At 47.5% G+C, this 20,002-nt stretch overlaps 1 protein-coding gene across 1 annotated transcript in view; it reads left to right on the top strand.

The window, feature by feature from the left end:
- Positions 1 to 20,002, top strand: part of APLF (aprataxin and PNKP like factor) — a 675,440-nt gene that overhangs the window by 253,571 nt on the left and 401,867 nt on the right. Inside the window, exon 3 of the mRNA XM_086927733.1 lies at positions 1,758 to 1,924. Coding sequence (XP_086783859.1) covers positions 1,758 to 1,924 — 167 coding nt within the window. The remainder of the gene's footprint in view (positions 1 to 1,757; positions 1,925 to 20,002) is intronic.

The raw sequence follows: 20,002 nt of genomic DNA, 5'->3' as shown, positions 1-20,002 counted from the left end.
ATTAACATTAAAAAGTTGTTAAATAAACATAGACATCTTGCAGCAAAAGTATAAAACTATACGGACTCCTCAAAATTCAAAAAGTGTATTTCCTTAAGATGCAGACCCGGTTCACCTTAGTACATCAGATTATATAAGTGAATGAATGAATGAACGAATGAACCAAATTTGTTATAGTGCTACAGTTATTCACAAAGAGTGTCCCGGAGCTGACAGAGAGCGGGTGGGGGAGCAAGAAAAACCCTGCTAAGTTCTAAAAAGCCATGTTTTCAGGTGTTTTATAAAAACTGAAATGTCTGGGATAGCTTGAAGAGGGGCTGAGAGTTTGTTCCAAGCTTGGGCCCCTAGGACCCAAATGATATTCCACCCAGTGCATTGAGAAGTATTGTTTCGTAATGGTTTTCAAACATGAATTGAGAAACAATCATTCTTCTCCCCCACCCTAACAACAATGCCAATAATGAATTAAGAGGCAAGTTAGTCTTTTTGTGCACAATTTGGATGGCCTGGGTTATTATACATAAACAATATTATAGTTTATTATTAAAGCAACCACAGTAGAAGGTTTTGTACAGAGCACATCCTAAAGTCATATGCTTAGAGGTCCTCTAATATGCGATAATGAAGAAAAGGGGAAAATGAAATAAGAAAATTCCCTAGGTTCGCAAAATTTGGTATATATTCTGGTTTCTCATTCTGCAGGTCAGCCACAAGACGTACATACTTAGCTTCCCCTACACGTGCCTTACTACACCCCCTCGTGCCTCCCCCTCCTGGAAACCCCTCTGACACATCCTGCTAGCATCAATGCGGCCCTCGGTAACAACACAAACCAAACTTTCTGGCTCCTGGGATAATGCTTGTGAGTACCCATGGTTTATACCTCTCAGTGCATTTTTGAAAAACCTCCTGCGAGCTCGACCCCAAGGTTTTAGAGTGCTTTACACAATCACCTTATACAATAAAGAAGGTTACATGCATTGCTTATAGGCATTAAGCGATTTGCCCAGAAACACAGGATGTTGAGCCAAAACTCAAACCTGGTTGCCCAGCTCCACAGTCTGCAGTTCTGACTGTAATACCACATCCTGAGTAGAAGGAAGGAGGCAGACAGAAGCCACATGAAAGCGTGGCTAGTTATAGGGTCGAGGGTCCAACAGGACCTCGAGCTGAGTCAGAGCAAGTCTTCAGGTGCGAGCCTGGCTCGAGCTTTTAGTGGCTCACCCACCTCTAAATAAACATAATGAAAAACGAAAAACATTAGGAAGGGAAATGGCCTAGATATAACATAGGAGAAGACGACTTTTATGTCCCCGTAAATAATTAAACTTGGTACTAACAAATATGTGTGAATTTAAGCACAATAATCATGAGTTCAGTGAAAAAAAGATAAGGGAAAGATATTAGAGGAGAAGAGAACAATAAAGAATGGTATTGTATTTGAAGGTAAGATACTGGTGGCAAAATACTGAAATGTCGACGCAGCACGTTTTTATTCTGCTAGGGTGACAGTCTTTTGGGGATTCAATAGCTACCTTCGAGGGGCTCCGAGTGGGCAATTCTGTGCCTAAAGCAGGGCCATTTAAAATACCAGAGGAGAAAGATGCTTGGATTCTGACATATAACAGGTGGTTTCTCAGCATCAGCGCTGCAGTTTTTACATTCGCGCTTATTGTTTCAGGTGTTTCGTTAGCACGTTATGTTAGTGTTGTATTTCAGGATGGTAGATTCTCATTTTCTGCTCTCTTACTTCCTAGGTACACGTGAATCCGTGTTTTTACCAGCCTTCCCATAAAAAGCAGTTCTTGCCGTTGGAGAAGGACAAATGGCAGTGGCTGGGCGAAGGTGACAGCTTTTCCCTGTTGCCAGACACATTTGTTTTCAAGGTCGTCTCCACTCACTCGGATATGGACTGCACTTTAAGGTAAAGCTATTTCACGCGCAAAGACTTAGGCAGGCAACACGGACATAACACAACACGGTGTGTTTCTTTTCTTAAGGTCTGCTTTGAAAACCAATTTGAGTTTATTTTTGGACTGTTTGCTATGGCGCGGAGAGCCAGAGAACACGATTAAGGGTGGCAGCTGTCGGACCGTTATAAACTCCGCGGTCTTCTGTTGTGCTGAAGGTGTTTTCTTTTTTCGTGAAATCCAAGCCAGCACATTCGTTGTCATGAGCACAGCTAAGGTTGCTGGCAGAATTGTTGTTTGTATATAAACATTTTGTGCTGTTATATCCTGTTGCCTAAAACATTCATATTTATCAAAAAATCCAGAGTTTCTGTAGTTAATGGAAGGCGTTTATTATTCAGGGTATCATACCTGGAAATAAAGGTCATAGTGTGTAAATTCATTACACTATATCGTGTCTTGTTCAATCAATCTCCTCAAATGTCATGCAAAAGAATCCAGGAAATGTCAGCTCTGCCTCCCATTCGAAATAAAATTGTTGTGATCAGGAAAGAAATATTTGCTAGCGCAGTGTTGTTCTCCGTGCTACCCAGCTCAGAGAACAGGCATGGCTGTGATGGTGTGTGGGATGTTACTGTAAAAGACACCATGAGGACATCTGTATGTTGGTCCTTTTACGTCGTTGGGTATCTTTCAATATGGTGGACTATTCTATTGTGATGCTTCGCTTATCCCCCCCTAAACACAGGGGGCCACACTCATTGGTGATCGCTATTACAGGCACAATTTGAGCATTGAGTTGCTTCAACCTTGCAACTCCTTTAACCTGCTGTGTTCTGTCTTTTATTTGTACCTCATACCTTTTGGAAGCAATCTGTTCAACAATTCTAAATTTGTGTCTTTGGTCGCCCAGGGTCATCGCGAGCTCTTACTAACTTGCTCATCTATAATTTAGTGCAATTGAGAGACCGCATGCAGCCTTATTGGAAAACTCAAGAGGCAGATCTAATTGGAACCCAGAGAAGCCTTCTATGAAGCACACGGAATAGCTTTTACTCCTCCTTTTAGGATGTCTCTGTACTTTAACAAAAAGTAAACTAAGGCTTGGGCAGATACAAGGCTCACTCGCTAATCCGACATCAAACCTCAAGAAAAAGGAGCTTCTTCCCTTTGTCAATGTTTTATTAAATAAGATCCTACAATTGGTCCTTTTTAATGGTTGATCTGGTTGTAAGTGCAATGCAGGCTGAGAATATCTAATTGTGACTGCCCTCAGAAAGCGGTGTATGAGCTTCTTAAATTAGAAGTATTACCGAACATGACCGAGATGAATAAGTATACCAATATAGGGTCACATCTAGCTTGACATCAACCCTATTCTCACACCCACTGAAATCTCAATTTACATTTGAGGATGGCTGTTTCACTCAGTTTAGTTTAGAGCCTTCTCCGTCTACATTATAGAGAAAATCAATAGATATTCCTCGACGAGACTACTTATGCATCTCTTAAATATTCACAACTGAACTTCAAAGTGCGCATTTTGCCACACTGAAAATTGAAGCAAAAAAGGTGCATTTACTGCAGTATGCGGACGATTTGGTAATATTTGACCACACCAACACAGGTCTACAAAGGGGGTTGCAAGCTCTAAACATCTACAGTGAAAGAAATTACCTAGTGTCCAATCCAAACAAAACCAAAGTTGTGTTTTTTGTCCATTACCTAAAAAGGCCTTAATATGGCGGAGACTGGGTGCCCAGACTATCACAACCGCTAGAATGTACAACTACATTGGGCATGGCTTAGTGCTTATGCAGGATTAAATGACAAATAAATGTATACCAGGCGTGAGTGGGTTTGAGAGGTACAGACGTTTTTATTTAGGCATTAAACGTAAGCTCCGTTTAACAGTACTAGGTACAATAAACACATCGTTACCAGAGGATAGGCATTTTTAGCTAGGACTGTGACTCCTCAGTTGATGGGCAGGCACTGTAACCAATTATGCACGTTGAAATGACACCTGCAGAGAAATGTATTGTCACTTTGCTTTTATTTATACCTCCTATCCCCAATACGGTGAACGAATTGAGTGCAATTTAGAATTCACAGTAAAAATATGTATGTATCAGAATATTTTATTAGATTATTTTATTTTAGCTCAATGTCATAGTATAAATTTGGGAAATTGCAGGGATTGTAAGTAATCGCGTGATAAAATGTTTATTTATTCATTCAGCTCCTGCATGCATTGAATAACAGACGCTCTAAAGTGCAGGAAACGATTATCTTGAATGGTGTTCACTTTAACAAAGACTAGAATAAAATAATGAAACCAATCTCCTGGACCTCTTGAGTCCTAAAGTCTCATAATAATGGGCATAATGACACCTTTCTATATTTCGCCGCTTTATAAATGTCCTCACTTAGTTAATAATGTAATACTCCTCTCGGTTTACATATCGGTTTGCTTATGTGGTTTAGATTCTGACAAGTCCAGCAATCACAAAATGTAAACCACCGTTCACGACATGGGACAACAAAGTAAGTTGCCCGTGAAATTACCATGTGGTTCCATATTACACAAGTGCTTCTTGGGAGAAACAGGTGTTTGTACCTGTTTGTTGCTGGGGCATTTCCAGTAATGTGCAAGGAGCTGCGAGTGCTTGTGTGTGGACCCTTATTAAAGACCCATTGCTAGGGTGCAGGTTTTGCCCCTGAGGCATTTCCTCATTTCCTTGAAGCATTGCTCCTGGCATATGAGAGAAAGCCACTCACCTTGTGCTTGCAACCTGTTACTGATGGGGTACAGTGGAAATCAGGCTTGTGGGAGACTGTCAGTGCATCACTTATGAAACGGAGACCCCAGACATTCCCGTTCAGGCCATAAAACGACTGGCTCTTACTTCACCTCAGCTATGTTGCCGGTGCATGCACAACTCCATGTCCGCAGTGAGCAGGTAAACTAGATCACTAGTTAATATCCTTCAATCTTACAATACCAATAAAGAAGGGACAATAGTCCACTATAAAAGTAAAACTAGGAAATAGAACATGATATCCAAAACATCCTTCCTGGAAGTAGCCACGATTGACCCAGAACTTCCTAATCCTGAAACAAAATATCCTGAGTTCTGTTCCTGGGTGTCAGACACAGAAGGTAAAATCACACCTTTAAATCAAGGAATTCTGCTGAAAAGAACCATACAGCTCCGAAGGTTTCAGACTCCTTGACCAAGCCAATATACCACATGCACTGCCCCTTTTGCCCGTCAACTGAAGTATAATCCAGATCTATACACCACTTATAAAACTCAGATTAATTTGTATTAACGGTGCCTCAAGGAGTCTCCCATTACCTTTTACACCAAACTGCAATCTATAAAAACCGATATTGAACAAATAATGTATGAGCTTCTTCTCAGGTTACTGTCACCCCCTGTATCACACCTGAGGCGATAGGAAGCGGACCATTAAACACCATCCCCGCTCTAGCCATACCACACAGAAAGATTGATGAAGCATGTTAGTCTACCTTCTGACTATTCCTTCGAGTTTAAGATTCACCCATTTGTATTTGTAGATTTTTTTTAATGATGCTAGATGCTGTACATAATGTGATGAGGCATATAAGTTTCTCATATCCTGGTGTTTATGTTGGTTTCCAACGTTGCATCACGATTTTTATGTGTAATAAGAGAAACGTGAATGTATATTTGTCTCTACCAAAACCAATGTTTTCTTTAAAAAAAAGCTCCATTATCAGCAATATGTTGGTAGGCACAAAGCAACAGGACACAAGCATTTCACCGTCCCTACATTGCCGGGGTTGATCCCGGGGACAAGATATTTTGCCTCTTGCAGTGTCCTTCTAGGACTTTGAAATTGATTGATGTGGGCCTAAAACATCTGTGGATCTTGAATAAACATACAGCATGTAATTTAGAAAATGTAATATTCTTGATCACATGCCCATGTAACCTCTCTTGGGTCAGAATGACCACTAGGAAAGTGAAAATAAGAATAATGGAGCATAGAAGCAATGCCAGATTAAAAAAAATTCATTGACTCAACTGACAACTAATTTCTTGGTATAGAATTATACTATCGGTGATTTCAGATGGGTGGTGCTGGACAAACTGTTAATCAGAAAGACTTCTAGCATTTCCTATTGAAACGTGAACAGCATTAGGTACATCAGCTAGGCAGTCATTTAAGGGGACTCAATGATTACAACCCATGCCATCATCTAAACAGTATCTAACTAACTAATCAAACTATTGCCTGCTGGTTACAATCTGAACATTGATATGGTGGTTGTTCCATACTATAATTGGGCAATTAGCACAGTGGTTCATACGAAGCAGGAGACAACAATACTCCATATATTAGAATAAGAGCGTTCTCCAATTCCTACAGTAAATAAGATATAGTTGAACACGCCTGTCACTGAATTCTGTTTAACACAGAGTTAAATAACATCAGATTTTGCAAATACAACTTCTGACACCGCAACATGGTTTCCTCAAAGGTAATATAATGAAGTCACTGTGTATGCTATGCAGTGCTATTCTGTGTAATTACGACATGTGGTACTATCTTTGAACATTTTGGAAGACGTTTTCCTAGAATAATATGGAAAATGACCTCAAGGGGAAATTCTTATGATTTAGATTTCTGTACCGTAAATGTTTTGACCCTTGGCGGGACCAATAAAGAATAATAAAGAAACTTCTACCATATCTCCCTTCTAGTGGTGCTGGTAAAAAGATCACGACCACTCTAGTTTTATCCAAGGTGGATTACTGTAACGGTTTATTATTATTATTATAGAGGCTTTTGTAACGCGCTCTGCTACTAAATAGTATAGTATCCTGGCGCGGAGAAAAAAAGAAGGGGACAGATCACAGTAAATGCAAAAGAGGGACAGCCATTAGGCATTGGTGTTAAAGAGGTAGGTTTTTAGGCCTTTCCTGAATGCCATGATGGAAGGGGCTGTTCTCAGTTGCAGAGGCAGGGTATTCCAAGCTCTCGCTGCTCTAACAGAAATGGATTGTCCACCAAGCCTGCTATATTTGAACTTTGGTACAGTCATTTGATGAAGATTGCTTGATCTGAGAGGGCGGTTGGGGGCATAAAGAGAAAATCTTTTTCTCAAATAGGTTGGGCCTGTTAGGTGGAGTGCTCGGTATGCTAACACAAGGATCTTGAATAAGATCCTTTGAGCCACTGGAAGCCAGTGAAGGTCTCGGAGTGGTTGGCGGACGCTAGATCTTCTGGGGATGTTAAACAGCAGCCGGACCGCAGCATTTTGGATGACTTGGAGGCGGTGGATCAGATAGGCTGGGAGTCCGCAGTAGAGAGCATTCGCATAATCCAATCTGGATAATATCAGAGCGCGAATGACCGTCTCCTTAGCTGATCGCGGAAGCAAAGGAAGGAATCTGCGTAGAGTTTTGAGAGTGGAGAAGCAGATTCCGGTGAGTTTTTTCAGGTGATCTTCAAATCTGAGATTATTGCTAAACCAGATTCCTAGGTTTTTTGCAGGTCCACCTGTGGATTTGGGGCTGGGAAAATCGGTGGGCCAGAGAGAATCATAGAAATTATCTGGGAAGGAGCCGTACAGCAGAATTTCAGATTTGCTCTCATTACACTTAAGTTGAGCCAAGGCCAGCCAGCGGAAGACCGATGATAAGCAGAATTGGACTCTCGTCGTGTCCAGGTTGTTTTTGGGCCATGTAAACAAGAGCTGGGTATCATCGGCGTAGGCCATAATTTTGGCCCCTAGCTGTTCCGCAAGATAGATTAGGGGGGTCATATAGACATTAAAAAGCAGGGGGCTTAAGGTGGAGCCCTGTGGTACGCCAGTTGAGAGTATTTTGGGAGAGGAAGAGAAAGGCGGCATCCACACTTGCTGGGGCCTGTCATCTAAGAAAGATCTTAACCATCCGAGAGCAGGGCCAGTTATGCCTATGTCTGCTAGTCTGGTAAGTAGGAGGGAGTGAGGGACCGTATCGAAGGCGGCAGAGAGGTCCAATAAAATCAGCGCCGCTCTGCCACCTCCTTCTAAGCACTCACGGATAGCCTCAGAGACCTCAACTAGGGCCGTCTCTGTACTGAAAGCAGCTCTAAAGCCTGATTGCGCAGGGTGGAGAGCTTGAGAGTTTTCTACGAATCGGTCCAGCTGTGAAAATGCAACTTTTTCGCATATCTTTGTTAGAGCTGGCAGTAAAGAAATGGGCCGGAAGTTAGCTGGAGTTTTTGGATCTAGGCCATTTTTCTTAAGGAGTGGTAGCAGTTTTGCCTGTTTCCAGCAAGCTGGCACTGTGGTGCTGGAAAAAGAGAGGTTCACAATATGTGTCACCTCTTGGCCGACTGTGTTAGCCAGGCCCGCAAGGACTCTGGCTGGGCAGGGGTCCGCAGGGGAACCCGATTTTGAGGTTTACTCCTTTTGAGGTTCCGATTTGAGGTTTACTCCTCAACACCCATGAAAAAGTACTAAATAAACTACAAATGGTTCAAAGCGCCGCGGCAAGAATCCTGACAAACACCCCCAAGTTAACTCCACTGGCTGCCAATCAGAAGCCGTATCAAATTCAAGGCCCTATGCATCGCTTACAAAGCAATAAATAACTCTGGATCCAAATTCCCAAAAAAACACCTCAGCCTCTACACACCTACCAGACCCCTTCGTTCCTCAGTAGCCAACCTAATGACGGTCCCCAGAACTAAAAAATCATCCTAGGGCGACAGAAGATTCACAATCGCCACAGCTCGACTATGGAACATGCTTCCCCTCCATATCAAGACAGCCCCTACTCTCCTTACCTTTCGCAAACAACTTAAGACATGGCTGTTTAACCAATAACACTCAGCCCCCTGCCTTCCCTCAACCGTCCGCAGCGCCGAGACACCTACGGGTATTTGTTGCGCTCTACAAATCGCAAATAATAATATAGTCACGGTCTAGTTTCTTATTCCAAATGCATGACATCATGATGCCCACTGTCCTCCAATCGGCACTGCCAGATTGTGTACCAATGCAGATCTGACGGGTGAGGAAGGACAGAAAGCACCATTGGACCCTTGATAAAGTAAGTGAGGAGGGTCATATCAGTACACTGAACACTAGAGGTTCAGTAGGTATGGGCTGATGGGCAATACCCATATATAATTATTATTATAATGTTGGCCAGTGTCCCGGCTTTCTAGCTGAACATTATGGTTGCGTCCATTGCATTATAATTAGTGATGGACACCTCTATTTAATGAGCTCGGCCTTGATTCAGTGCCTACCCCCAATAGCATTAAGAAGATATTTTGAGAGTTGAGGAGAGTAAAACTTTTTTGTAAGGTGGGTGCCACCTTCCAACATACAGTACGTGTTAAAACATGACAAGGATTCATGTAAAAAGTGTATATTGTTATATGTAATACCAATAGTTAATTTGGGGCTTAATTTTAAGATGAGCTAGATGTATCTTTTTCGATCACCCAACCAATGTATTGGTTTTACTACAGGGCGATGCTCCCGCTAACACTCTGGGTTAGAAATTCCTAATCAGACGACTGGATAATGTGTGTTTTTTCTGACAAAAAAACGCGTGTTATTTGGTTTTCTCACTGTGTGTTCCACCTCTAGCATGCTAGGTTTCACAATTTGCAGCGCATCTCTTTTTTTTTTTTCACAACCATTTTTATTGAATCATTAGGCAGAGCATAGGCACAGTACTCCACAATCAGGAGGACACCATGCACATTAATCAAATAGCAGGATGAATAGAAGCCTAGATTTGAAGAAACCCCCCCCATCCCATGTCCCACCCATCCCAAAAAACACACCCCAACTCCCTGCCCGACTACCCACCCCTTATCCCACCCTAGCCCCGTGCACGTGTCCACATTTCACATATATACAAGCAAGGCAATGTATGTATCGGGTAACGGCCTAGGGCCCCAGGTCCCCATCCGGAGGCTGCACATCCTCTATATCAACTGTGGGTTCCAAGTCCAGTCCCCTGTAATCTGCCCACCGCTTCCAGATCTTATAGTGTTTCCGCGGGCACCCCCTGGCCTCAAAGACAGGTAATTCTAGGCCCATAAGGAAGTCCAAGCCCGCCTTCCAGGCAGTAAGTAGGGGGGCACGATCACTCTTCCAGGCTCTCGCCAGATCCTGTTTAGCCGTAACCAACCCTAGCAACAGTAGGTGGCGTTTATATATGTTACCCCCGACATTTTCGAGAACATGGAGGAGGCCCAATCTGGGTGTACGGGGGAGATCCCACCCTAGCACTTCCGATAGACAGTTCCACACCCCATTCCAAAAGCGAGTCAGACCCACACAGGACCACACTGTATGCAACAACGTCCCCCTCTCAGCTCCACAGCGCAAGCATTCCGGAGTGGCAATGAGGCCCGCCCTCCACAGTCTCTCCCGGGTGAAGTACGCCCTATGTAAGTATTTAAATTGTATGAACCTGAGACGCACAGCAATGGCAGCCCCACGGGGGGATTCAAGCGCCTCCCTCCAGTCATCCTCATCCAAAGGGCCAACATCCGTCTCCCAGGAGGCCTTCAGGGACAGGAGCGAGGAAGAGCAGTGAGTAACCAGCGTCTGGTAGATTTTTGAGACCTTCTTATCACCCAGGTCCCCCATGAAGAGCTTGGCCTCCACCGGACTGAATTCAGGGAGCTGATCCAGTCCTACTAGACTCGGCGCAAGCGCATGGCGAAATTGTAAATATCTGAAGAATTGGGATGCGGGCATATTGAATTCGGATCGGAGATCCTGGAAGGATTTGAGGGTGGTCCCGGCGAGCACATGGCCGAGGGAGGAAATCCCAATGGCGTCCCAGCCACCAAACCCCGACAACGAGGCCAGCGCCGGAAGCCGGCCGTTATTCCACAACGGAGTTTCGGCTGTCAGTCTGCCCCACCAACCCATTCGGCGCAGTGCCTGCCTCCAAATCGCGAACACCACCTGGGTGACCCGCGGCAGCATCCTTCTCCGTCTTGCCGAGTACAACAGAGTATGCAGCGTGGCATTGCCCATTAAAAAGTGTTCCAACGCGTACGCTGGGTCGCTGTGGTCGCCATACCACCACTCGTTGAGTACCAGTAGATGGGAAGCCTGGTAGTATGAAAGGAGATCAGAGGTTGCCAGACCGCCGCAATAGGTGGAAAGGAAGCATGTCCGCAGCGCTACTCTAGAGGCACCCCCCGCCCACAGAAACCGGCCAAGTGTGGAGTTTACGCGACGGAACCACTGCGGGTCGATCTTGTACGGGTGGTTCTGTAGTTGGTAAAGGAGCCGGGGCAGGGCAACCATCTTAAAGATGGCAGATCTGCCATATATATTGAGGGGCATGCGAGACCAGACCTTGACATCCGATTGGACCTTATCCCACACCGGCAGCACGTTGCGCTCCCACGCGACCACAGCAGACTCCGATAGGAAGACACCTAGATATTTCAGGCCGCCGACCGCTACCTGTAAGGCCGAGGCCCAAGGGTACGTCTCTGGCTCGTCGCCCAGGACCCATAAGGTCGATTTACGTGGGTTGAGATGAAGTCCCGAAGCCTCTCCGAACACTCGCATCATATCTAGTATCCGGGGGCCAGAGCGTGGAAGATCGGTCATAAAGAAAAGGACATCATCCGCATATAATGCAATGCGGTCTGTGAAGCCTGTTCCCCACACAAAGCCACGATATTGGGCATCGAGGCGCACCCTTGCGGCCAGTGGCTCCATGGCCAGAGCGAAGAGGTAGGGGGAGAGGGGGCAACCCTGTCGGGTACCCCTAGCGATCGGGAACTTCTCTGAGATCGCTCCAGAGATGCGCACCGAGGCGGTAATATTTGTATACAGCAGCCTCACGTAGGAGACGAATACCGGCCCCAAGTTGAGAAGCGGTAGAAGGGCAAAGAGGTAAGTCCAACTGACTGAGTCGAACGCCCTATCAATGTCTGCTAGGAGCAAAGCCGCCCGATCCCCGGTCGCCCCCACTGCGTCCACCGCCGCCTGCGCACGCCTAATATTGTGTCGCGTCGCCCGGTGCGGCATGAAGCCTGCCTGATCCGGGTGCACCAGATCTGCAATGTACGGGAGCAGACGGTTAGCCAGGGCCTTGGCTAGCAGTTTGGCCTCAAAGTTGATCAAGGAAATGGGGCGATAGGATTCGTGACTATCGGGGGGCCTACCTGGCTTCTGAAAAACCACGATTTCGGCCTGACGCCAGTCCGGCGGCAGGCTGCCCCGCTCCCGCGCCAGCTCCAATGCTCGTCTATAGTGTGGCCCAAGCTGCAGGTGGAATTTCTTATAAAATTCGCTGGGAAACCCACTCGGTCCCGGCGCCTTGCCCACATTAAGCTGGCCCAGCGCGTCCCCCAGTTCCTCCGCCGTCAGGGGGAGGTCAAGGGCCTCCCGCGCCTCGTCCGAGACCGTCCGGGGGGGAACCTCCACAAGGAACTCAGCGATCGCCTCCGGTTGGAGACCCTCACGAGGGGCATACTGCGTTGCATAGTATCGCGCAAAGCTCGCCGCTAAGGTCCCAGGGTCAGTTATCGCGTTCCCCTCTTCGTCAGTAAGGCCAGGTAAGGTGATCGGTTGTAATGTGTGTTGGCAGAGCCTATGGAGCATGGTGCAGGATTTATCCCCCCATTGGTAGACCCTGCTCCGCGTGGCTAGCCACGCTTGGCGAGCTTCGTCCAACAGTACCGAGGCGTAGGAGTGCTGCGCCTGCAGAAGCAGTCGTACCGCCTGGTCATCTCCCCCTCCCCGGCACTGTCCCTCTAAAACGTCCACCCGGTCAGCCGCCGCAGCAATGGTCTCCTGGCGAGCGCGACGGGTCGCTGCACACCAAGCAATGTCTATGCCTCGTATAGCGGGCTTCATGGCTTCCCACACAGTCACCGCGTCAACTCCCTCCGTTAAATTCTCCTGCCAGTAATGGGCGATCGCACCACGCATATGCTGTGTGTATTCCACTCGCTGTAGGTGCCACGAGGACATCCTCCACCGAAACGGCCGGCGGGACTTGCGCAAGTCGACCTGCACCGCAACAGGGGAGTGATCCGACAGCCCCCGAGGCCTAATCGCAGCTCCCTTCACCCTGTCCAGGAAGGCCCCTGGCACGAACACACAGTCCAGCCGGGAGAAGGAGCCGTGCACAGCCAATACATATGTGTATTCACGCGCTCTGGCATGCAAGTGTCTCCAGGCATCCGCCCAACCCAGTCCATCAATCATTGCTTTCAGCTTCGTAGGGGAAGCAGCTACCGCCAACCCTCCCGCACTCTGCCTGTCTAGGCCCACATCCACCACATCATTCCAGTCGCCACCGATCACAGCCAGGGAGTCGGGGATCTCAGCCCATATGTCAAACAGTTTCTCCGCCAGGGACCACTGCAGAGGGGGGGGGGGCATACACACAGCCAAACACCACCGGCTCCGAGCCAATCGTCCCCTTCACAAACACATACCGACCCTGAGGATCGAGCCAGTGATGCTCGTGCGTGTAGGACAGCCGCCTATGGATGAGGATAGCCACCCCCCTCGAGCCCCTGGAGAACCCAGCATGGAACACCTGGTGGAATCCAAATCTCTGCAAGCTTAGGGTCTTTGTGCCTAACATGTGAGTTTCTTGAAGGAGCATCACATCTGCTGCGTGTCGTTTACCCCAGCGCAGCACCGCCCCACGTTTTATTTTGTCCAACATTCCCCGGACATTCCAGCTCACTATGCGCATAGAGTCATTAGGAAGTTCTTGCCCTGAAGTGTCAGCCATAGTCACAGTTAGCAAGTCTCTGAGGGCTCCAGAGCCCAGTCCAGGCCACCCATACCATACAAGCCAAATCAGCAACATTCACGTGCACCCCCTGAAGAACGCCCACCACCCCCCCAGTCCCAAACCACCCGCCCCGTCCCCCGAACAGCCAACTTCCCCACCCCCCAACCCTATACCTCATAAAACATTGAAGTACCTGTCGCGGCATGGGGAGTTTCAGACCCAAAACAGAGCGCCTAAAACCCACCATACCAATGGATCCCAACAATACCCCCCCCCAACTATCAGAGCCGTTCCCTTAGGGCCACCCCCCAGTCGCGGGAGGATCAGGCAGCCCATAAGAAAGCACCCCAAACCCCAATGTACCAAGCATCCAAAGCACATGAGGAGCATGAAAGTCAGACGCCACCCATCAGGAGGCCCTCAAGCCCCACCATGGCCCAGGTCATACTGCACCGGTCGTCGTCCGCTTCGCCGTTCTAGTCTCCGGACAGGGCCCCCAACAGAATCCATCGGTGGAGCCGGGCAAAGCAGTGAAAGATGAATGCCCACTATAGTCAGTTTTCTTTTCCGGATTGGTCGGTATCAGGCTGCGTCTCGCTCAGCGGGCCACCCCTGGACAGGGAACGCCGTCGTGAGCGGGACTTCCGAGATCGTTTACCCCTTCCGGCGGAATCGTTCCGCTCCTGAGATGATCCACGCGATGGCCCAGAACTCAGACCCGGCTGGGGGTTCGGGCGAATTCTGACCGTCTCGTCCGTCCACTTGAAAACGTCCTCCGGGGAGTCGAAGAAATGCGTTTTAGAGTTGAAGACCACACGAAGCCGGGCTGGATAAAGTAATGAGTACTGGATCTTCAGGCCGCGCAGCTTAGCCTTCGCAGCTAGGAAGGAGTGCCGCTGCTGCTGTACCAGTCTGGTGTAATCCGGGAAAATCATGATTCTGTGGTTGTCGAACAGCAATGTCTCTTTGGCCCTTGCCTCCCGGAGGATAGTGTCCCTGTCGTGGAAGTTAAGGATTTTCGCAATGACCGGCCGAGGCCTTTCCCCCGCCGGCGGCTTCTGCGTCAACGCCCGATGGGCTCGCTCCACCACGAAGCAGCGCGACAAAGCGTCCGGGGGGAGCCAGCTCTCCAGCCACTCCGTCAGGAAGGCGTCCATGGGCCCTTTCTCGCAATCTTCCGGAAAGCCCACGAAACGCAGGTTATTTCGTCTTGCGCGCCCTTCCGCGTCCTCCACACGAAGGGCCAGTCCCTTCTGGATTCTCTCCATCTCCACCACCTTCCGTTTCAGCTCACCGACATCACCTTCCACTCCTGTGATCCTGGTCTCGGTTTCCGTGATGCGGGCGACAGCGTTGCGAAGGTCTTGGCGCAGGAGCATGACATCGGCCCCCACCGCACCAATCTTGGCATCTAACATGTCCCTGGATTGTGTGATGGCCGCCATTAGCGCCGCGTTGTCTGGCCCGGCATTCTGGCCCCCCCCGGCAGCCCCCGACCCTCCACTGGGCCCGGTGAACTTATCAATCGGCCCCTGCTTGGCGGAGCCCGTGCCGCCTCCACCTCTGGTCATTGTTCGGGTAGTTGTATGGGGCCTCTCCGTGTCCCGGCAGTCTCCCCTCCTCCGACGCCTCAGACCAGCCGCCACTCAGGGTAAGGCCAGGGACCTGGGACTCCTCACCGGATCTGCCTACCTCCACAGCGGCCCCCGTCCACAGCCAACGGCTCCTAACAGTGTCCAGAGCCCCCAGTAGCAAATGGGGCAGCCGGTCCGGCTCTTCACTGTCACGGGGCCCCTCCGGTATCCCGCGGGTACTGAGCACCCCACCTCCGCGGGCAGCGAGTACAGCCTGGCACCCGGACCGGGCCCCCTCTCCCGGGTCTGAGTAGGCGCCGAAACAGCACGGGCTGCACTGTCCTCAAAGCGGGGGGGACGAGGCGCCCCCAACGGTGGCGCGGGTCAGGGCTCCGGGCCAACCACCTCACAGGGCACCACACGGGGCTCACCGCAACAAGATTGAACGCGGTGCCGAGGCCCTCAATCCGCCGCCACACTGACCTCAGTTGTCCAGACGATACCGGGATCCACAGGGCCCTTCAGCAGTGCCCCCTCCGTGCGGCCCCCAGCTGTGTTCATATAGCGGCACCTGGCAGAATAATGCCCCGTCTGCACCTCGCTCCGCAGCGGAAGTGTCCTCCGGAGCCCCTGGACCCGCCGATGATCTGCGCCCGAGGTCCGGCGCCTGCAGCCCGGGTCCCACCAAAATCGAGGCCCCGGCCTCACTTGTGGTCAGTAGGCCCAGCAGGCTTCGCCGCAGACAGGGACCCTCGTTGGCGATCGGGTGACACAAAAGCACCACCGGAGGGTGCCCCCCAGCTCCAGCAGCCTCCGCCGATGTGTAGATGGCTAACACGGGTTTGGGGAAGGATAAGTGCACAAGGATTAAGGTCGGGCCGGCGGGAGCTCTACAGAGCCACGTCCGCCATCTTCGCCCTTCAAGCCACGCCCCCAGCGCATCTCATTTTTAACTTGAATTTTTAACTAACAATATTGTGTGAACTTTGAAAAACCAAGCTACTTTTTTATATGGTCGGGTATATGTACGTTCTGCTTTGCACTGAAAGTCTAATCATAATGATCCTTTTTTTACAGAGAAAGTCTCATGGTAAAAAAAAAAAATACTGAAAGTAAGGTTTATGTATGGTGTATAACTAAAACCTTTTTTGAATCTGTATGAAGACAGACTCAGTGAAAGAGGTAAAGACAAGCAAATCTTTTAGTCCTGATGAAGGCCGTTGACCCTTAGTGACACAATAGTAAATGTCCAAAACATTTTCACGAAAAACTGTGTGATGGAAAGGTGATAATATCCTGAGACCATTCACATATTTTAAATCCTATGTAAGGACTCTGTATGTAAAAATCAAATCGATTGGGCATTCCTGAAGGTAGTTTTAACTAATCATGACTGGATCCCTATATCTGATATTGAGTTTAAAATATATAACCATACTCCACCCCTATACACCACAGTACAAGGGGTGTAGAAGCATGCCCAATGCTGAAACATGCTATGAAAGTCGGTGAGAGCTTTGCTTCCACTAAACTCTAGACTAAAATTCTTAATCAGTCTTTGAGTGTGGTGCACTGTCACTCTTTCTCAAGAGTTTTGTGAACATCTAGCAACATTTTTCAATAACAAGAGCTTCTAGAAAATTCATAACTGCTGAGCGCTCCTCCGTCACAGTCCCTTAACCATATTGGGCCAACCACGTAGGATCATATTGAGCTTCTGTGTCCTTTTCAAGTTCATGCTCTAATCGAACAATATAAATTGTGTCCCCCTTGATTCATTGGCTATTAGAATTTTCCAACTGCTTGCACCTGTACTGGCCAGGTCCCTTAATTTCCTTATTGAAGTCTCCCTTACCTCTTTACGGCTGCCCTTGTGCCAACCACTCTCAATCAAGATACATAGAGACCTCTGCTAAAGAATTTGAGCTGACACCCTACTTCTGCTCCTAATTTAAGATCCTTCACACTCATTTTGCAGTAGGCAAATTCATGGAGCAGCAGGTTGCCACTTAACCCTGTTCTTACCCTGCTAATAATATTGTGAATGATGTCATGCTAGGCTTCCTACCAGGTCAATGTACCGAGACTCTGATGGTGGCAATGGATGATATCTGTAGTTCAGTAGTTGTCAGCAGTGCAAATACACTCATATTGTTAGATCTATTGGTAGAATTTTACTCTTTCGACCATCCTAGACGAAGAACTTTCAGCTATTTTAATTACATTGATTTGCATCTTACTTGAGCAGTCGATCACAAAGTATTCTAAGTAGCCACACATCTCAAAATGAATCACATTATGTGGTTTACTGCAGTGCTTTATCTTTTTCCCTCTCTGATTACCATTAATGATCAGCGTCTTACCTCCTTGATCTGATCCGTCTGCCTGCAATTTTAGAAATATGCAGGCAGCACACACTCTACTCTTCAGCCATAATAGCCCTCCTTACTTGGCCCAAACCTCCGCTCATCCTTGGTAAATTTGAAATCTTGAATGAATTAGGAACTTTCTAAAATTGAACTCTGCCAAAACTTAGTAGTTGGAGGAAACCCCCTTCCCTAGGTTGTCCATTTTTGGCTGTCTGCGTTGCGCCATGCCCCCCAATCCGGCAGCCAATGTGGGAAGAGTGTGGAAGTAAAATTAGATGCTAAATCATTTCAGCTCAAGTAGTTGTTGTAGTCTTATTGAATTATACAAAAAGGTGATGGATGTAATGTTTGATTTGATCTCAGCCACTGGTAATGAATCAGGTTGTATCCCAGTCCTTCATTTTTTCAAGCCATGCCACCTTAATTTGCACCCAGCCATATGCAAATCACTCTAGACCCTGCACACAATCTTGGGCAAAATATATGCGTGATCAAGTCCTGAATGCTTAAAATTCCCCTCATCTATAAAGCTACGGTCAGTGACCGGTCTTTTTCCTATCCGGCCGCTAGGGCATGGGATCATACCACTCACTTTGAAATAGGCAGCCTTGCATCTAGAATTTAGTAAAAAGCCTAAAATCATGCTTTATGATATTTAAGCCAACTGAAGCCTCTTTTCAAAGCACGCAATCCCCTTGATTTTGACAACATTCCATTTTCCTTCAGTCGTACACAAACACTATATCAAACTTTGTGGTTCAGACTCTCACCATATTTAACCCTATGTTGACCACAATGGGGGTGATGGGGACAAACTTTCTCCGCTCTGTAATGAGGACAGCTGGTATATAGACCTACAGAATGCAGGTGAGCTAGATACCTCGCCTGATAGTGGGCTGGTTCCCACCCAGATCAACAGCGGAAGAAACCACACTTTTGCAACATTCATTAGAGGAGCTGCTGAAGCCCTTGATCTCCACCTCCCCACTATAGAGATAAAACACCAGTGTACTCACTGAGGTCAATCAGATTGGCCCTCATCGACCAAACCTCTTCTACTTTTCAATGAGACCCTCACTGATACACTCATAGATACATGGGCAAAGCCAGGTTCTGGCTCTCTGGTCAATCAACAGGTTGCACATCAACATAGACCAGCTCCAGGTGACCCTGACTTTTTTATCTCGGTATCCAACTCATGGAAATTTGGTAATACAGGCGCTGACCAAGAGACCAGCAGAGTCAACCCAAACGCCTTTCCAACTACTCCTCTGATTGAGGTTCTCAATTGTGTGGAAACATTTGGCAAAAGAATGCTCCCATCAGTCAGCCTTGCTATTGGTTGGTCAATGCCAGCTGCCTCCTTGGATTTTGCTCCCACACAATCTTGGACATGCTGGGCGAGATCTTGCCCGGAGTCTCTTAACGACTTACAGAAGTTCTTGGTACAGACTTGGATGCGGCCAAATTTGCCATCTGCTTGGACCTAGACATCATTGATGGTCTAATAAGGGCCGTTGGAACAAGTGTGATGTTCAAGGATCACACATGGATGAGATACACAGGCTTCACTGGGAACGTCCAGGTATGCGTTTCTACGGGTCCCACCTGTTCGGTGAGAAGGCAGACTGCCCTATAGCAATTTAAAGAGACCCTGCATTCAGCATGCTCTATGGGCCTTTCTGCAGCAGTCCAGTAATCCCCCAACAGTTTCACAATTTATGGTGATATGCCAGGGACTTGGTGTAGCTGAGCATCAGACCCTGCTACCCGCACAACAGGCATCCCGACCCTTCCAGGTTTGGGGACATGGGCCCAACAGACAATGCAAATAATTTGTTATGGATCCCGCACTCCTAGGTAGTTGTTTTGAATTTGGTTATTCAACGAGTGTAGCACTGTCGTTGGTGCAATGGATGGTAATCTTGCTGGGCTTCCAAGATCAAGATATATCACCATAGAAATATGTATCCTGTGAACACAAGATGCATTCCATCCATGCACTCCTTTTCAAACTTTCATAAATTTGCGTGCAAATCTTTCTTTGATGTTTGATGATTCATTTATTTGTCAATGGTATTTTGTTCAAAACATATCATTGTATTCATGATTATTCAACATATTCCATGTCTCAGAAACATTTTTTCACGTTGTTAGTGTTGCCCAATGCATTTCAAGCGTAACGCCTTCCTCAGGGGACTTCATAAACTCTAGAAACATTAATCATAAGTCACAATCAGTATCTAAATTAACTCTATATTGAAACACGCTTTTATATCAACATGTTACATAGGTGATACCCCACATGCTGTAATGAAACTAATCAAGTTCGTGAAAACAATCATAAGTGTATTTTA

The sequence above is a fragment of the Lissotriton vulgaris genome, chromosome 6, assembly GCF_964263255.1.
Source record: "Lissotriton vulgaris chromosome 6, aLisVul1.2, whole genome shotgun sequence".
Lineage (NCBI taxonomy): Eukaryota > Metazoa > Chordata > Amphibia > Caudata > Salamandridae > Lissotriton > Lissotriton vulgaris.
The sequence above is the reverse complement of the archived record's forward strand: the minus strand, read 5'-3'. Positions and strand labels throughout refer to the sequence as shown.